Source organism: Trachurus japonicus, chromosome 20 (genome assembly GCF_045865225.1).
Source record: "Trachurus japonicus isolate A0001 chromosome 20, Traja_1.0".
NCBI lineage: Eukaryota > Metazoa > Chordata > Actinopteri > Carangiformes > Carangidae > Trachurus > Trachurus japonicus.
Window position 1 is genome coordinate 8,012,807 of NC_140926.1, and position 15,381 is coordinate 8,028,187.

The 15,381-nt window shown below is 40.7% G+C and overlaps 2 protein-coding genes across 2 annotated transcripts in view; one reads left to right on the forward strand and one right to left on the reverse strand.

The window, feature by feature from the left end:
- Positions 1–14,506, reverse strand: part of LOC146966360 (DNA-dependent protein kinase catalytic subunit-like) — a 54,448-nt gene extending 39,942 nt beyond the window's left edge. Inside the window, exons 1-31 of the mRNA XM_085763415.1 lie at positions 14,246–14,506; positions 13,171–13,247; positions 12,944–13,048; positions 12,659–12,733; positions 12,435–12,543; positions 12,227–12,339; positions 11,968–12,067; positions 11,834–11,889; positions 11,271–11,301; positions 11,007–11,164; positions 10,394–10,540; positions 10,113–10,277; positions 9,395–9,563; positions 9,220–9,269; positions 8,640–8,750; positions 8,298–8,447; positions 8,101–8,210; positions 7,818–7,977; positions 6,944–7,030; positions 6,720–6,839; positions 6,152–6,311; positions 5,953–6,059; positions 5,451–5,538; positions 5,196–5,359; positions 4,555–4,707; positions 3,577–3,684; positions 3,259–3,485; positions 3,038–3,132; positions 1,480–1,582; positions 1,215–1,348; positions 206–436 (exon numbers count right to left, since the gene is read on the reverse strand). Of these exons, the coding sequence (XP_085619541.1) occupies positions 206–436; positions 1,215–1,348; positions 1,480–1,582; positions 3,038–3,132; positions 3,259–3,485; positions 3,577–3,684; positions 4,555–4,707; positions 5,196–5,359; positions 5,451–5,538; positions 5,953–6,059; positions 6,152–6,311; positions 6,720–6,839; positions 6,944–7,030; positions 7,818–7,977; positions 8,101–8,210; positions 8,298–8,447; positions 8,640–8,750; positions 9,220–9,269; positions 9,395–9,563; positions 10,113–10,277; positions 10,394–10,540; positions 11,007–11,164; positions 11,271–11,301; positions 11,834–11,889; positions 11,968–12,067; positions 12,227–12,339; positions 12,435–12,543; positions 12,659–12,733; positions 12,944–13,048; positions 13,171–13,247; positions 14,246–14,393 (3,811 nt within the window). The 5' untranslated portion in view covers positions 14,394–14,506. The remainder of the gene's footprint in view (positions 1–205; positions 437–1,214; positions 1,349–1,479; positions 1,583–3,037; positions 3,133–3,258; positions 3,486–3,576; positions 3,685–4,554; positions 4,708–5,195; positions 5,360–5,450; positions 5,539–5,952; positions 6,060–6,151; positions 6,312–6,719; positions 6,840–6,943; positions 7,031–7,817; positions 7,978–8,100; positions 8,211–8,297; positions 8,448–8,639; positions 8,751–9,219; positions 9,270–9,394; positions 9,564–10,112; positions 10,278–10,393; positions 10,541–11,006; positions 11,165–11,270; positions 11,302–11,833; positions 11,890–11,967; positions 12,068–12,226; positions 12,340–12,434; positions 12,544–12,658; positions 12,734–12,943; positions 13,049–13,170; positions 13,248–14,245) is intronic.
- The window catches only part of LOC146966348 (histone H2B-like), a 141,504-nt gene that overhangs the window by 79,660 nt on the left and 46,463 nt on the right, over positions 1–15,381 (forward strand). The gene's annotated exons all lie outside the window — the stretch shown is intronic.

Consider the following 15,381-nt stretch of genomic DNA (forward strand, 5'->3'; position numbering starts at 1 on the left):
AGTAAAACAACAATGTTTAAAAAATCAAAACAATAAAACACTAAAACAAGAGCAGAGTCTCATGCTGAGTTGAAAGCTAAGGAATAAAAAAGTAATAATCCAAATTATATTTATAGCTCAGACTGTTTAGTTTAGTGACTTACAGACAATGAGTAAAACTTTGATGTCAACTAGTTTATCTGCAAAAACAAAGGTTAAAACTCACTGAGCATGTGCTGAGGCTTGATGACGTGCAGGCCGATGAAGGTGTTGTAGCAGTCGAGGGCGGCCAGCAGCAGGTCCATCCACTGCAGCGCGGCTCTGACGCTGAAGGGGCCCGACAGGTCCCTGAGGGTCGGCTGAGAGAGGAGGCCCCCGCCCTCGAAACGAGAGATCAGGAAGCTCGTACCGTGGGCCTTTAGCATGCCGTCCAGCCACTGAGGTGGAGAGTTCTTATCTACAAACACAAAATTATGATGTATTATAATGTATTTTATGTAATATTTGCACGATCTGATATCACCAAGTAAACAACAGCCCAGGACTATCCCTAACCCTAAACCTAACCGGTTGGTTATAACAGCGCTCCTGGGCTGTTAATTACTTGGTGATATCAGATCATGCGTAATATTTAACAGTTTAAAGGGATAGTTCAACATTTTGGCAAACTGGCCCATTGCCATAATCCCTATAGTTTTAGGAGTAGGTTCGTTAAGTAAGCCGCAAGCTGCTTAGAGCTACGCTACGGAGGCTCATGGGATTTCTTGTTTCCCTCATCAAATTCATCAAATACACAATCCAACAACTCCAAAACGCTCTGGTGGACAAGTTGTGACCTGGACATTCACCACGCTACGAAATAATCATGTAACATTATGAGACAGAGTTGTTTTAGAGGTAAATTCATGCAAAACCGCTGATGCGCGCTGCGTTCAGGGACAGTTTTTCATTAAGCAGTCTCTGTATTTACCTCGAAAACGGCTCTGTTTCGTAACGTTCTGTTATTATCTCAGGGAAACCAAGAAATCCCATTAGCCTCCGTAGCGTAGCTCTGAGCAGCTCACGGCTCTGCTCCGCCGTTCTAAAAATAGCTTACACCGACAAATAAAGGTAACAAACCTACTGCTAAGACTATAGGGATTATGGTAATGGGCCAATTTGCCAAAATGTTGAACTATCCCTTTAACAGTAATTTGTTCCTTGTTGTCCTGCTGGATGGTGAAGAGCTGCCTCACCTGGCAGGAGAGGAACAAACTCGTAGAAAAGCTCCAAGCATTTGTGCCGACACTCGGTCTGAGGTCGACCACATTGTTCCAACAGCCATAAAACCACATCTGACAGACGAAGTTTCTCATCAGGTGAGAATCCCCTGAGAGGAGAGAAAGAGGAACCATCCAATAATATTACAGCATTTTAAAGTATCTACATAATAGTAATTTCATATAAATGCTAAAAGACAACAGGTGAGGTTATATCCATGTGCACAGAGAGAGCACCGACCTTGGGATGCGTCTCTTCGCGTTGTGCTGGTTCAGACTCGGTGCTTTGCGCGTGATGATTCGTTTCAGATGGTCAATGGCGCTTTTACACTGCTGCGACGTGCCTGAGGACGGAGGAGAGGACAGCAGCAAGATGTCAAATAGTTTTGAAATCTTTTTAAATACCTTATCAGACTGATAAGCTGCAACAATCTTCTTTCTGAAGCCTCTCACCATGGTGTTCACTCTCACTTCAACAGTCAGGAGCATTGCACCAAACTAAATGTCTGAGGTTTAAATAAGCTGAGTAACATGTGCACCTGATGTGATTTTTGCCATTTTAAGTGGGAATAAATGTGGGGGAGACTTAATTTATTCCTCAAGATAATTGCATTTGGTAACACATTATTTATTAATGCTTAACTAATGCTTAATAGTGTGTATTTATTATACTGAATTCTTCATTTATAATGCATTAATACTCATTAGTATGTAGTTTAGAAATACAGTTAGTGCTTATCAATGATGTGTAAAACATTTTTAACTGTGTTTATAAACTACATACTAATGATGAATTCAGTATTTAATGCTTAACTAATGTTTAATAGTGTGTGTGAGAATGACATTATACAGAAAAAATTAGGTCTAAGTCTTTTCTTCAGTTTTAATTGTTTAGTTATATTATTTGAATCTCCCAGTATCGTTAAAGGGATAGTTCACCCTAGAATGATATTTCGCTCATTATCTACTCACCCTCATGTTGACTAAGGGCTGGAAGAAGTTTCAGAGTCCTCCGTCCCTTCTCTGAGTTACAGGGGGTCTCAGCGTAGCAGTGCATGTCCATATAACGGTTGCAAAGGGACACCGGAGCTCTTCGTAAAAACACACACAAAAAAACATCCAAATGCCTCCATGCTGCTCGTATGTAATGTCCGTCTTGTGCTGAAGCCCCAAATTGCGTAATTGTCCCGAAAAAAATTAAATAAGTCTATATTTTAAGCTTGTTTGTAGCGGAAGCTTCTCGAAGCTCCTCTTCCTGGTCCGTCCAAATCTCGCGTGATTCGCAGTAACCGCACTGACGCCGGCGCAAATCACGCGAGATTTGGACGGACCAGGAAGAGGAGCTTCGAGAAGCTTCCGCTACAAACATGCTTGGAATATAGACTTATTTAATTTTTTTCGGGACAATTACGCAATTTGGGGCTTCAGCACAAGACGGACATTACATACGAGCATCATGGAGGTATTTGGATGTTTTTTTGTGTGTGTTTTTTTACGAAGAGCTCTGGTGTCCCTTTGCAACCGTTATATGGACATGCACTGCTACGCCAAGACCCCCTGTAACTCAGAGAAGGGACGGTGGACTCTGAAAATTCTTCCAGCCCTTAGTCAACATGAGGGTGAGTAGATAATGAGCGAAATATCATTCTAGGGTGAACTATCCCTTTAAAAGTGTTATTAGATATCCAATTTCCAAATATGTTCAAAACACACAGGCTTTCATAAGGTTTCCTATTGTTTTTTCACATGACTGTAGATAGAAACAACTGCTTTTAGAGCAACAATAGAGAGATCGTTACCCATAGATCGCTCGTCAGAGTGCGCAAGAGCCAAACTTTCCACAAATATGACGAGAACTTCAAAGACAAACTGCTCCACCAAGGCGTTTTCCTCCCTGCAGAGACAGAGACAGAGACACATCAGTCGAACCCTAAAATACACCTTGTGTTGTTTGTGACTAATGAGGATCTGCAGAGACGACACAATACACACAGCGATATAAATGCTGCATCGTTCGTACCTGAACTGTCTGTAGATGCTGTTGAAAGCCAAAGCGGCGCCGAGCCTCTTGAAGCCGTTGGGGTGCAGCGCCAGGCTGTAGATGCGCTTGAACAGCGACTTCATGTTGGTGGGACTCTTCTCCTGCTGCTTCGGCGTCGTCTGTTTGATCGACCACTTCACGAACTCTTCGATGCAGCGGCCGCAGAAGTCGCGCAGCGTGCTGTCCATGGGGTCGACCACGCCGTCCTGAAAGGGAGCGAGTGAGGAAACTGAATCGCTGCCGGAAAAAGACAGGAAACTCAACTCAAAGCTTCAATGACCGGGGGTTTGAACGCACCAGTATGGCCTCCAGAACGGCCACCGTGTCCTCACTCTCAAACTTCTTGTTGTTTGTGAACCAGTGAATCAGCTGCATCACCAGCGGCTCAAACAGCTGCCTGGTCACCTGCAAGAAATCACCAAAGGTTTTAGTCTTTGACTCCTGACGGCACTTTGTTGAAGTGAAGTGAAGTTTTGTACCAGATTTGTAGAAGTTTTCTTACAGTGTCACAAAACCAAAACTGTGTTTGTGAGGTCACAACTCCTTCGACCTTCGACCTGACCCCTAAAGTCTTATTAATTCATCCCCGAGTCCAAGTGAATGTAACAACCTCCAGATATGTATTTGATGAAAACGGCAAATACTTTAACATGCGTACATTTGTGAATTTCTATTGCACATATTTAAAACAAGAAATATTTGTGTGTGCATCACATATGTACGGAAGAGCATTAGGGCCAACAATGGAGATTCTTTCTTTTTGAATGAAAAAAATGAATTTCTGAGATAAAAAGTCTGAGAGAAAAAGTAAAAACTCAGAAATTCAGAGTTTTTTCTCAGAAATTTTGACTTATTATCTCAGAATCTTAAAAAAAAACCCTGAAAAAAACCCTAAAGCTCTTCCATACATATGTGTTTATCAAAAAATCCACATAAAAAAAAAGATTTATAAACATATTTTTGTGTGCACTGAAAATGTTTTTTTGTTCTAAGTCATATGTAAATCCCCAAATACATTTGTGAATTTATTCATTTGTGTGTGCATTTTGAGACTGTTCTAGCTCCATATTTTTGGTTTAAGACCCTCAAAGGTTGACGTCATCATCATTTTTATATTTTTTCAGTGCAAATGACATAAAAAAAATGACCATTGTGCCTCGATTAATAACATCTGCATGATGACAACTCCTCCAAACCCAGTGAGAGATACTTTGCGACCTGTGGGAGCTGTATCCACGGTAACAACCTGGTTGGACATGACACGACATCACGCACCTGGTCCACGTCGCAGGCCAGACGCAGCAGCACAGGAAACAGCCTCTTGTGCAGCTTGTACATGGGCGGCAGCGCGTTCTTCCCCTCCACCATCTGAGCGCTCTTCCCCACCATGTAGACCACCAGACTGTGGAGCAGCTCACACGCCGCCACCTGCACCACAGACACCACAGACACCACAGACACAACGCTGCTGCATTAATGAACTCATTCATGTGTCATATATCAACTTTATTTAAAGGAAAAGCCCCTTGAGGTGGATCACCTCGTTTTCAAGGGGGATCCTTAGCATCTCAACAATCAACACTGATACAGACAGAAGCAAAACAGAGGCAAGACAAAAACGAAAGGACAAAATCAGAGGAAAGGAGACAGAGACAAAAAACATAAGGCAATGCAAATACAAAACAACAACAAAGCACACGGGGAAAGGAGACGCATACATTGTACATGTACATCCGACACCTCCAAGACTCCGGATGTTCTAGGAACAATAAAGGAGGGATATTGCAATTGTCTGAGTAAGTATGATGATGATTGTGGAACAAAGTATTGTTTAAGATAGGGTGGGCAGGTCAGAAAAATGCATTTAATGATAAATTGTAATATCAGAGGAAGCTCTCTGACGTTCCTCGACCTACTTTGGTTTGTCTGTCGCTCGTGGACAGAGCCAGTTCGCTGATGCGCGGCAGGAACGGGTCCAGGTAGATGACCGGCTTCATGTCGCTGAACGGCACCGCGAAACTCAACCGCTTCTCCGAGTCCCAGGCGACGAACTTCTTCATCTTCTCCTCCGATGAGACCACTGAACCCAAAACAGAGGAAAGTCTCATGGTGAACCAGAAAGAAAACACAGCCAGCGTCTGTTTTTTTCATAAAGTTGTGTGATTCTGCACCTGTCACAAGGTTTCTGTTCAACTTTCCTCCCAAGAGGCCGAGCAGCTTCACCACCCGCAGCCTGACGGCGACCAGAGGAGAGTCCTCCTGCAACCAGAGAAGAGTTCAGTCAGCAGAGACACAGCAGCTCCGTGTTCTCACAAATAGCGTCGTTTTGCAAAAAAGTATAATTTTGTCCACAACCGATCATGTTCAGTTATGAAGACAATGAATCAAAGTAACTGTCCAGCCCTAAGTATTTAAACATATAGACTCACTCTGTTCTTTATTAATGGAGACTATATTAAAGGAGGTTTATAGTGTATTAATGTGATAGAAAGAGAGTTAACGTGGGAGTTGATGATTCTGAAATTGCAACACCGATGACAGCTGTAAGTACAAATGTCAGCAATGTAACAATAGTAAAAGTTACAAAAGTTTTAATGTGCTTGGCATTTTGATATAATATAGCACATTAATTAAATATAATAAAGTCCTGTCATGTGTTTTCTCATCCTTTACCACGAGGAGATCCTTCGATTTCTTCAGCAGCCTGGTCATCACTCTGCCGTAACCTCTGTCCCTCCTTGTAGAGGACGACATCACCTCCCAGCTGCTGTCGTCTTTATCTGGAGTCAACAACGCATGGATGAGACTCTTTTTGTTTTTAAATTTGGATGGTGTGTCTCCAAAATCTATCGTAAACACGAGTGAGGCTCACTGTCGTTGGAGGTGGTCTTCAGGTATCCGTCCAGCAGGGGGAGGATGCTGGTGTAGCAGGGCTGCATCGTCTCCAGGGGAATGTGGGAGGACCAGTCCTCTAGAGCGTCCAGAGCTGCATTGGCCAAAGGAGCGTGGCTCAGACCCAGTTTCAGAGCCGTCTGCACAACACAAACACACACACATCTGAGATTTTGTGTAGCAAAGAGTCTGAAATAGAATGAATCCATTAAACTTTTGATCTCCAGCTTTATTCTAAAACAAACTCAATAACTTTCTTCTTCACAAACCTATTCAGTTATACTATTAAAGTCAATTAGTAGTCAATGCAATAGTGGATGCATCTATATTTTTTGTCCTGCTGCTGAAATGGGCTTTTTAATCATGCTGCCTTTGCATCTTCACTTTGGGATCAATAATATGTCACTTTTTTTTTTTTTAATTGCACTGGTAATTGCAGAAGGTACAAGTTCACCTGGTTGGGAATTCACAGTACAACATCTACTCATCATGTGTTCATGCTTTTGTTTTTAACTGTGTGTTTAAAATGAATGAAAACGACCTCCCACCTCCAGAGCAGGACAGTAGGCCTTGATGTCCAGAGCTACGATGCTGTGGTGCAGCGAGAGGACGAACATCAAGCAGGACGACAGCAGCTCGTCTTTGTACTGCTTCATTCTTACGCACACCTGACGAGAAAGAACACACGTCACACACACATACACACACACAAACATCTTCTACACATGGAGTTTGTTTTATGTTCCAATCAAACACAGAAAAGAGGAAATACCTCTTTTCCAAACTTGGAGAACAGTGCAAAGCAGGCACTTTTCACCGAGTCGCTCTGGGCAGATGTGGAGGTTTTCAGGCCAACGCCCTGTTTTAAAGCAGAATTGTATTATTTTTACTCTCAATCAATCAATCAATCAGGCTTTATTTGTGTAGCACTTTTCATGCCCATGGCAGCTCAAAGTGCTTTACATGTTAAAAACAAGCAATATAGGGGACACATATTGGGAGACATAGGGAACACATGTTAGGGAGACATACATAGATTCGCAAACACATACACATTCACACAATAATTTTAGAACATTGGATTTTATCGGGGAAACGCTATCTAATATTCACTCATTTGCAGTGGGGAAAACACTAAATAAAATGAAGTAAAATAAATGAAATTGAGAAGATGAGAAAGACACTAGGTAAAATGAAATAAGATAGATAAAATGAGAGGATAAGAGAGATACTATATCAAATGAGGTAAAATAGATAAAAAGAGAAGACCAGAAAGACACTAGGTAAAAATAAGCAGATGTAGTGGGATAAAATAGAGAAAAGAATGGGTGAATTAAAATAGAATAAAAAAGATAATAATAGTAAACAAATAAATAAGGAAATAAGATAAATTTAATTTAAATGCATGTTTCAGAATAATAGAAATAGTACGAGTCAGTTAAAGGCAAGGCTAAAAAGGTAGGTCTTCAGTTTGCTTTTAAAAATGTCCAGATTACTGCTACGTATTCAACGTGAGGAATGCACTATATGACAAACTCAGTCTTTTCTATGAATCTTACATCCCATCTGCACATAAAATCCTCTAAATATGCAATTTAAGAAGGTGTTAACTCCGTCCAATGCATCGGATCAGTCAGTCCTGATACCTGGTAGTACTTGATTCTCTTGGAGATTTTCATGGTGACCGAGAGCAGCTTGTAGAAGCCACTGACGAGAGGGTTTCGTATGGAGTGGAGGATGAGCTCGTGGCTTAAAGGATACATCCAGCACTGAAAATACTCCACATGTTTGGTCAGCAGCAGCTCACTGCAAAGAAAAAGGTGTTTAAAATGAGCTGCAGCTGTGGGAAGATTCAGATTACAGAGCACAGAAACAGCACTTTATTATTTAAGATGCTGAGGTGGAAGGTTCATGTTGCATCTCCATCACCTGCAGAAATCCACCAGGTTTATAAAAGCTGTGAAGTCTTTCATCTTGTTGGGCAGCAGGTGAGCTGTGGGGTCAGAGGACGGCAGGACGTGGGCCGAGTCATCTGGAGTCTGACAGACAGAGAAGATCACGTCACTAAAAACTACAGGAAAGGAGTCTGGGGCGTGTGTCAAAATAAGAGCGCAGGTAGGCCTCACCTCCTCTCCTGTTGCCACTTTCTGCACAGACAAATCCAGTTTCTCCATAATTCGGACAATCGACTTCACCAACTCGTCGTAAAGGAGACGGCTCAGAGCCAAAAGAGAGGAGTTGTGACTTTCAAAAGCTCCGTCCAGAAAACTAGAGCCCTGCAGAGGACACAGAATAAAATGCACATTCACTTTTTCATCAAAAACAACATTCACAGCCTCTGTTAACGAAGGTGAGACATGGAGGAGACGGTGTTGATGTGAATTATAGAACAGACTTTGTCAAAACACATCGTTGAAATTAAACATGCAAATTCACTGCCCCCAGAGGCCCGATGAGACTTCACCGACCTTCATCTGATCACAGTCCAGCAGGCCTTTGAAGAGGCCGAGGTAGTTGTGACTCGCTGGGACTTTCCACTTCCCAACACGAACCTGAGACTCATTTTCACCGTCTTTGTTCTGGGAAGAGGAGGACAGGAGGGGGACACGACGTCTTCTATCAGCAACATCGAAAAAAGACTTTTACTTCAGATTTTCCTTCCTAATACCTGAACTTAAACCGCATCTTTTTATTGACTAGATTTATTGTCAGTAATTAAAATAAATAAACATGTGCTACACTGATACCATCCCTCCAAATTGCACACACTGCCCTGCCTTTATACTGCTGAGACTATCAGACATTTTGCTAACAGCTAACGTTTACAGGAAGTCAAATTTTTGCCACCAACAACAGCAGCTGCAGGTGCAACTTCCTGTTTGGGTTGTTGTTGTTTTAGAGCAGCAAGAAAGACCTGATTTCCATGAGAATTAACCCTTTATCCAGGTATTAAGTGTATTAATAAAGTATGTTTTATTGGTTTGGTTCCTATGCTACCTGTTTAGTACCGTAATCAGTAACAAGAACAACACAAAACATGTATCTGACCTCAGAAAGCAGCAGGGGCTTTGAACACACTCGAATCAAGCTCTGGTGAACTGCAAACAGAAGCAGAGTGAATCTTTTATCAGATGTTGTGTCGCATCTGATCTCTGGAAAAAACGTAATAACAACTTTTCCTGCAGTATCATCACACATCTTTGATACGTGACGACCAACGTACCGACGGAGCTGATGAAGCTCCACAGCACCGGGCCTTTCGAGGCCGTGGCCACCAGAACCTTCAGGATGGACTTGCAACAAGTGCGCTGCATCCTCTCGCTGTACTGAGGGTAGCTGTCGATCTGCACCACCAGCAGGCGCTCCAGCAGCGGCGTGTACACTTCAGGGACCTGCAAATCGCAAATGTTCAGATGAGAAGAAATAAAGTGCGACGCCAATTTCTTTTGGAAAAAATTATTGCATCAAATCAAGACAAGATAGAAATGCATAACAAAAAATGAGAAAAACTTACTTTTGAGTGAATGTATACTAAGTAGTTACTGTTAATTTAATTTTAGTAGCTTCACATCCTTTTTTTGTTGTAGTTGTTTTGTTCTTTTGTTTTGTTTTGTTTTATTTTCTTGTGCGTGTTTTTATTTTTTTATTTTTCTGTCCTGTTTTGGTCATGTCTTTGTTGTGTTGTTGAGTCTGCTCTGTCTTTTGTCTTCTGTCTGTTTGTTTATTGGTCAGTGTATTGTCGGTTTATACATTGTATATGCCTGTTCCCCCCCAAAAAGTAATTTAAATGTAAATATATGATTTCTACACAATAACTTAAAATAAATAATAAATACCCCCCCCCCCAAAAAAAAAAGTTCAGATGAGATTAACGATGAAGATGCAGTGAGAGGTGAGATTCAAATCTGAAGCTCGCCTGTGTCTGTGTGTGAGTTTGTCACCTTGTCCAGGTGAATGAGGACGCTGGCGATCGAGTCCAGGAAGCTGGGCAGCTGGTAGAAGCTCTCCTCCTCCCCGTCAGACTCGGTCAGGTACATCTGTTTACAGCGCTGGATCAGCTCCGTGTACATCAGGTCCACATCTTTAGGACAAACCTTCTTACACGGCTGCAGAGAGAAAAAAAAAAAAAAAGGGACATGTGAAACACTGCAGGGACACAGTGTTTCTGTGCATAATATACATTTCAATTTCAGACTTTTGCAACAACTGGATCTGAACATACAGCTGCAAAGAATCCGTATCCCCGTATGGCGATGGACAGCTCTTTGTGCGTCGAGTCCATGGTCTTGATGATGCCGCAGAACTTCTGCATGAAGAACTTCAGTTTACCTTTGTGCTCCTCGATATTTTCTGCCACCAGCATCGCAACCTGAAATATATTCAGAAATGCATTGGTCAGCTGGCGTCAGTCGTCGATAATTCATTTAAAATCACAATATTGGACACTGCTAGATGCACACAAACATGTGCAACTTGTGGTACATTAAGTGTGTTAGTATATGCAAAGAGAAAAAGAAAGAAACACTTTATAATAAGTGCACACTGTTAAGCATTAGTTAAGCATGAAATACTGAATTCATCATTTATAACACATGAATACTCATTACTATGTAGTTTATAAATACAGTTAAAATGTTTTACTCATCATTGATAAGCACTTACTGTATTTATAAACTACAGACTAATGAGTATTCATGCATTATAAATGAAGAATTCAGTATTTATTGATGCTTAACTAATGCTTAATAGTGTGAACTTATTATGAAGTGTTACCAAAGAAAGATATTACAGAATAAAAAAAAAAAGATTTAAAAGAAAAAAAGGTTTATGTTCACCTGTTTGAGGAAGGCCTCCAGCGCGAAGTAACTCGTCTTCTTCATCTCAGCGTTGATGTGTCGACAGAGTTTGGACATGACGTCAAACAGGGTCTTGTACTGGTCCATCAGGCAGCTGCTGAACTGAACCGCGTGTCGGGCAAATAATCTGAGTCCAGCTGTTTACGACACATGAGAGAGAGAGAGAGAGAAAGAGAAAAACATGGAGTTAGTTTCCAGAGAGAGTCACTGTTCACTGTGACTCTGGAGAAGTGGAGGCCGTACCCAACGTCACAGCGTATCGACTCATCTCCATCTGCAACAGAGATAGAAAAATAAGTTGCTGCATAAGCGACACGATGATAATATGATATAATGCATAAAAACTAAATTAATATCAGTCAATTTCAATGTGGAAGTGGAGACTAATCTCCAGTGTGTCTTTCTTTCTGGGCTTGTTTAATACATACATTACATTTTTCCCCTGTTATTCTAATAATGTTTTTATATATCATTTTTCTTTTTAAAGCCTCAATAACCACTGTTATTGTGTGAATGAGCTCTATTGTTGTTGTATGTGTGTGTGTGCAGACTGTTGTTGTTGTTGTTAGGTCTACACACACTGATGCTTTTAAACAAATGAAGTTCCTGACAGATGAATGAAGTTATTTGAACTTGAAATTGCAAATTTGAATAAGCTAAAACCACACTGCAGTGACGGTTACAATGAGCTCGAGTCAGTTGGTGCCAAAGAAAACAAGAGTCTGACAGACACACACTCCTTCTCATTACCATTATCTTTTATTTATCCTTTTTTTATTCTGTAATGTCTTTCTTTTTCTCTTTACCTGAGGACTGATGGCCTTCAGCGCGTACTGAAAAATCTCCTTCAACGTCTCCGGATCTGCAAGTCAGAGTCAAACTGTGACTCACTGATCGTACAGACAGAGAGCCGGGAATTTTTGGTTTTAAATACACGCACCTTCCTCCATGGTTTTAGAGAAGTTGACCATTAGAGCAGTGATTCCTCTCAAACATCCAGCAACAACTAAAAGTTTTGGTTCCTTAGTTGAAGAAGTCATCTGGAAAAAACACACACACAAATAATATTTTCAGATATCAGGATGTACCAAAAAAAAAAAATGTAAAAAAAAAAACGTTGGATTAGTCGTTTTTGCCCAAACACTGACCACCACCAGCCCCAGGATAAATAATCCGACCCCATCATCTGTCAAACACACCTGCTCCTTCAGCTCCAACAGGTAGGTTTTGTAGAGTTTGTCCGAGTTATTGGTCATCTCACTGGGGTGAACATCTGCAAGAACTCCCAGCAGCTCGTAGATTTTTCCAAGCACTGTTCCCAAAGAACAGAAATGTAGGAAGAAACGTTAGAAGCGATATTCTTTTTTAAAGTGTTAAACCAGAGCTTGGCCGTCAGAGAGGACTCACCTGAGTCTGGTAGTTTACACTTCTGACAAAGCTCGCCGTAGAATCTGTTGAATATTTCACCGATTTTAAAATCTGCAGCGACGCTGGAGGCCTTGGTCGTCTGGAGAACCTGAGGAGGATGCAACAAGAATGAGCTCAGAGACAAATGACTTCTAATTTAAATTGATTTTAATGTCTGAAGCAGCTCCTGATTTATAAAGAAAAGACACACCACCACCACCAACCTTAATGAGGAGCTCCAGCACCGGAGACCGGATTCTGGCCACTCTGTCCTTTGTATATACAGCCATGCATGTTTGCTGCATCCACATGGAGAATAAAAAGACAATGAATTAAATGACGCATCTCTATACGTAGTAACATTTCCTTCACCTTCAGTGTGCTACTTATAAAAAGATTTATGAACTAGCTGCAGCTTAAAAACTCAACATAATCAAACAACCAGTGTAGAGCAGTTATTTAGTCTAATTAAAATGTAATACTTATCCTTATAGAACTAGAGGACTTACTTTTATGTCAATGGCGTACGTGTTCTCCCAGCCTTTGACTCGTGGTGTAACTCTGTCCAGGAACGTCCCCAGAAACAACACAATGTCAATTCGGGTGTCCCGGAACTGGTAAACAAACAAACAAAAAACAGATGTTGTTGTTTAACACACAAACTTCTTAGTTCACTGAATTATTATTACTATTATTATTATTATTATTATTATTAAAGATATTCATAGATACACACATCGTCTGAGGGCAGGGACTTCCTGAGGAAGCTGAGCAGTCCGAAGTCTTTGGAGAACAACAAGGACGTCTGTAAAACTGCAACATGGGTCACAACATGGAAATGTTAATATTTGTTTCTGCATAATTCTGAAAAAAGGAGGTCTGAAAATTAATCAATACACATACACATTCTTATCAAGAAAAAACAGCAAATATTCTGTGGTGTCAAGCTGTGAGAATTTAATTAAACTTTTGTTGTCGTATGAAATTGAATTTTCATGTTTTAATCAGTTGGTACAATCCATTAACATTTTGTTGTCTAAAAAAAACAATAAATTGAGAAATTATTTAAATATATAAATAAATCATCAATAATTATTTTCCATTATTCTCAATTTTCTCAGTTGTAGCCTTAATTCTCACAGTCTGTGTCAAAACAATGAGAAAACAAGGAGAAATCAAATTTCAAATGTCAATGTGAAAATCAAAACATGAAGGAAAGTCATTTTAAGAGACATAAAACACGCCAAGCAAAGGTAAAACCACAAAAACTACGTACATTTAAGTAGGCTAAATGTGTGTAAAGTCTCCATTATTGATCTGGGACAAACCCTGAAAGAGGTAAGTGAAGGATGCTGAGGGAGAACCATGGCAGGTGTTTGTATTATTCTTATAAGATACAGAATAATATGTGATGTGCAAAAAATGAATGAATCCGACGCATGTTTTGAACACTGTGTAGTTCAACTCCCAGACAGTGAATGCACAGGCTTTGATTTGACCGGTGGAGTCACATGGAGGAGGAGATGATCCGCCCACCACGGAGTTTTGGCGGAAGAGGCTGATGGATGGGACACAGCAGGTAAACTGAATAAAAATAAAAACTTAACCAAAGTTATTGAAACGCTTTCTGCACGCCGAACTGATAAACATCTTCTACTGGTCCCTAAAAAGCCTCATGCAACTCTGTGTTTACCAATCATCACCAATGCAAGCACTGATCACCTTAAATGATCGGATTGTTAACGGACTTTGGCGCGGAGTCAATAAAATAAAAACTTAGGCTTCTTTTCAGAGGAGCATCGCGGTCTTACCCAGGTCATTCTCGGTGGAGGACAGCATGCACTCCTGCCCCAAGTCACCGACTAAATCGTGGCCCCTGAGAGCCCCGGCTCGGCTGTCCTCGTCTGAAAGTGATTCATGAAGTTTGAGCAGCAGTCCTTGGATCCCGCTGGAAGACATGATGAGCACCGCGGCGACGCAGCGGAGCTCAGGCCGCTGCACACGCACCCAACACCGGCCCTTTACCCCCGGACATGCACGGACAAGACCCACAACTCTGGGCTGGATGAACCTCTGACTCAGACGAACCGGTGCACGAACAATCACAAACACAAACCCTCCCCACCACACGTCGGTTTCTGCAAATCTGAGAACCGGATGTACGCTGCGAGGGTTTCAAAATAAAAGTCCCCCTGATAATAGGGTCATTATCAAAATACGGTGATTTTCCGAGTCAAAAAAGGAAAAATTTTAATTCAGTTTTCACAAATTTAATTTAGTGGGAACTATTTATTAGCATGTTGACCATGTTACCAACTATAATGGACAACTATAATATTTTCTTTTTTTTTCATCTATCAAACGTATTGAGTTTTCTGTCATTGGTGTTACCACATGGTAGGCTACACACCAATGACAGTAACACCAATGACAAATATCTATAAAAGGCTAATTACACAAAATAGTGTCCAAGCTAGCTCAAAGCCAGCATCAGTTAGCACCTTAAAATCTATAAATTATACTTATTAAACTGTTTTTTTTTCCATAAAAATATTTAATTATAGCGCAAATCAAAGTAACACCAATGACACAAAAAAAGAACCACATTGAAAAATGACATTTTAATTGGAAATATCTTACTTTTTACTCATGAAAGAGACACTCACAATGTATTGGCTATTTTTCTTCTTCTTCTTTCTGACCTTGGGAGTTCTCTTACATATTCTTAACCTTTCAAAATAATGGTCTGTGATACCAGTAACACCAATGACACCAAATCGAAGGACAGAATTCTTTTAAAAATATTTTTATTATTAAACAGCCAATTTAGATTTAATTTTATTCATATATTAAGCCCAGTGTTTGCTCATTATTGACCACTTTTTTTTTTTTTAAACAAAAAAGAGGAAATATTTTTACACTGTCCAATAGCGTTGAACCATGGCAG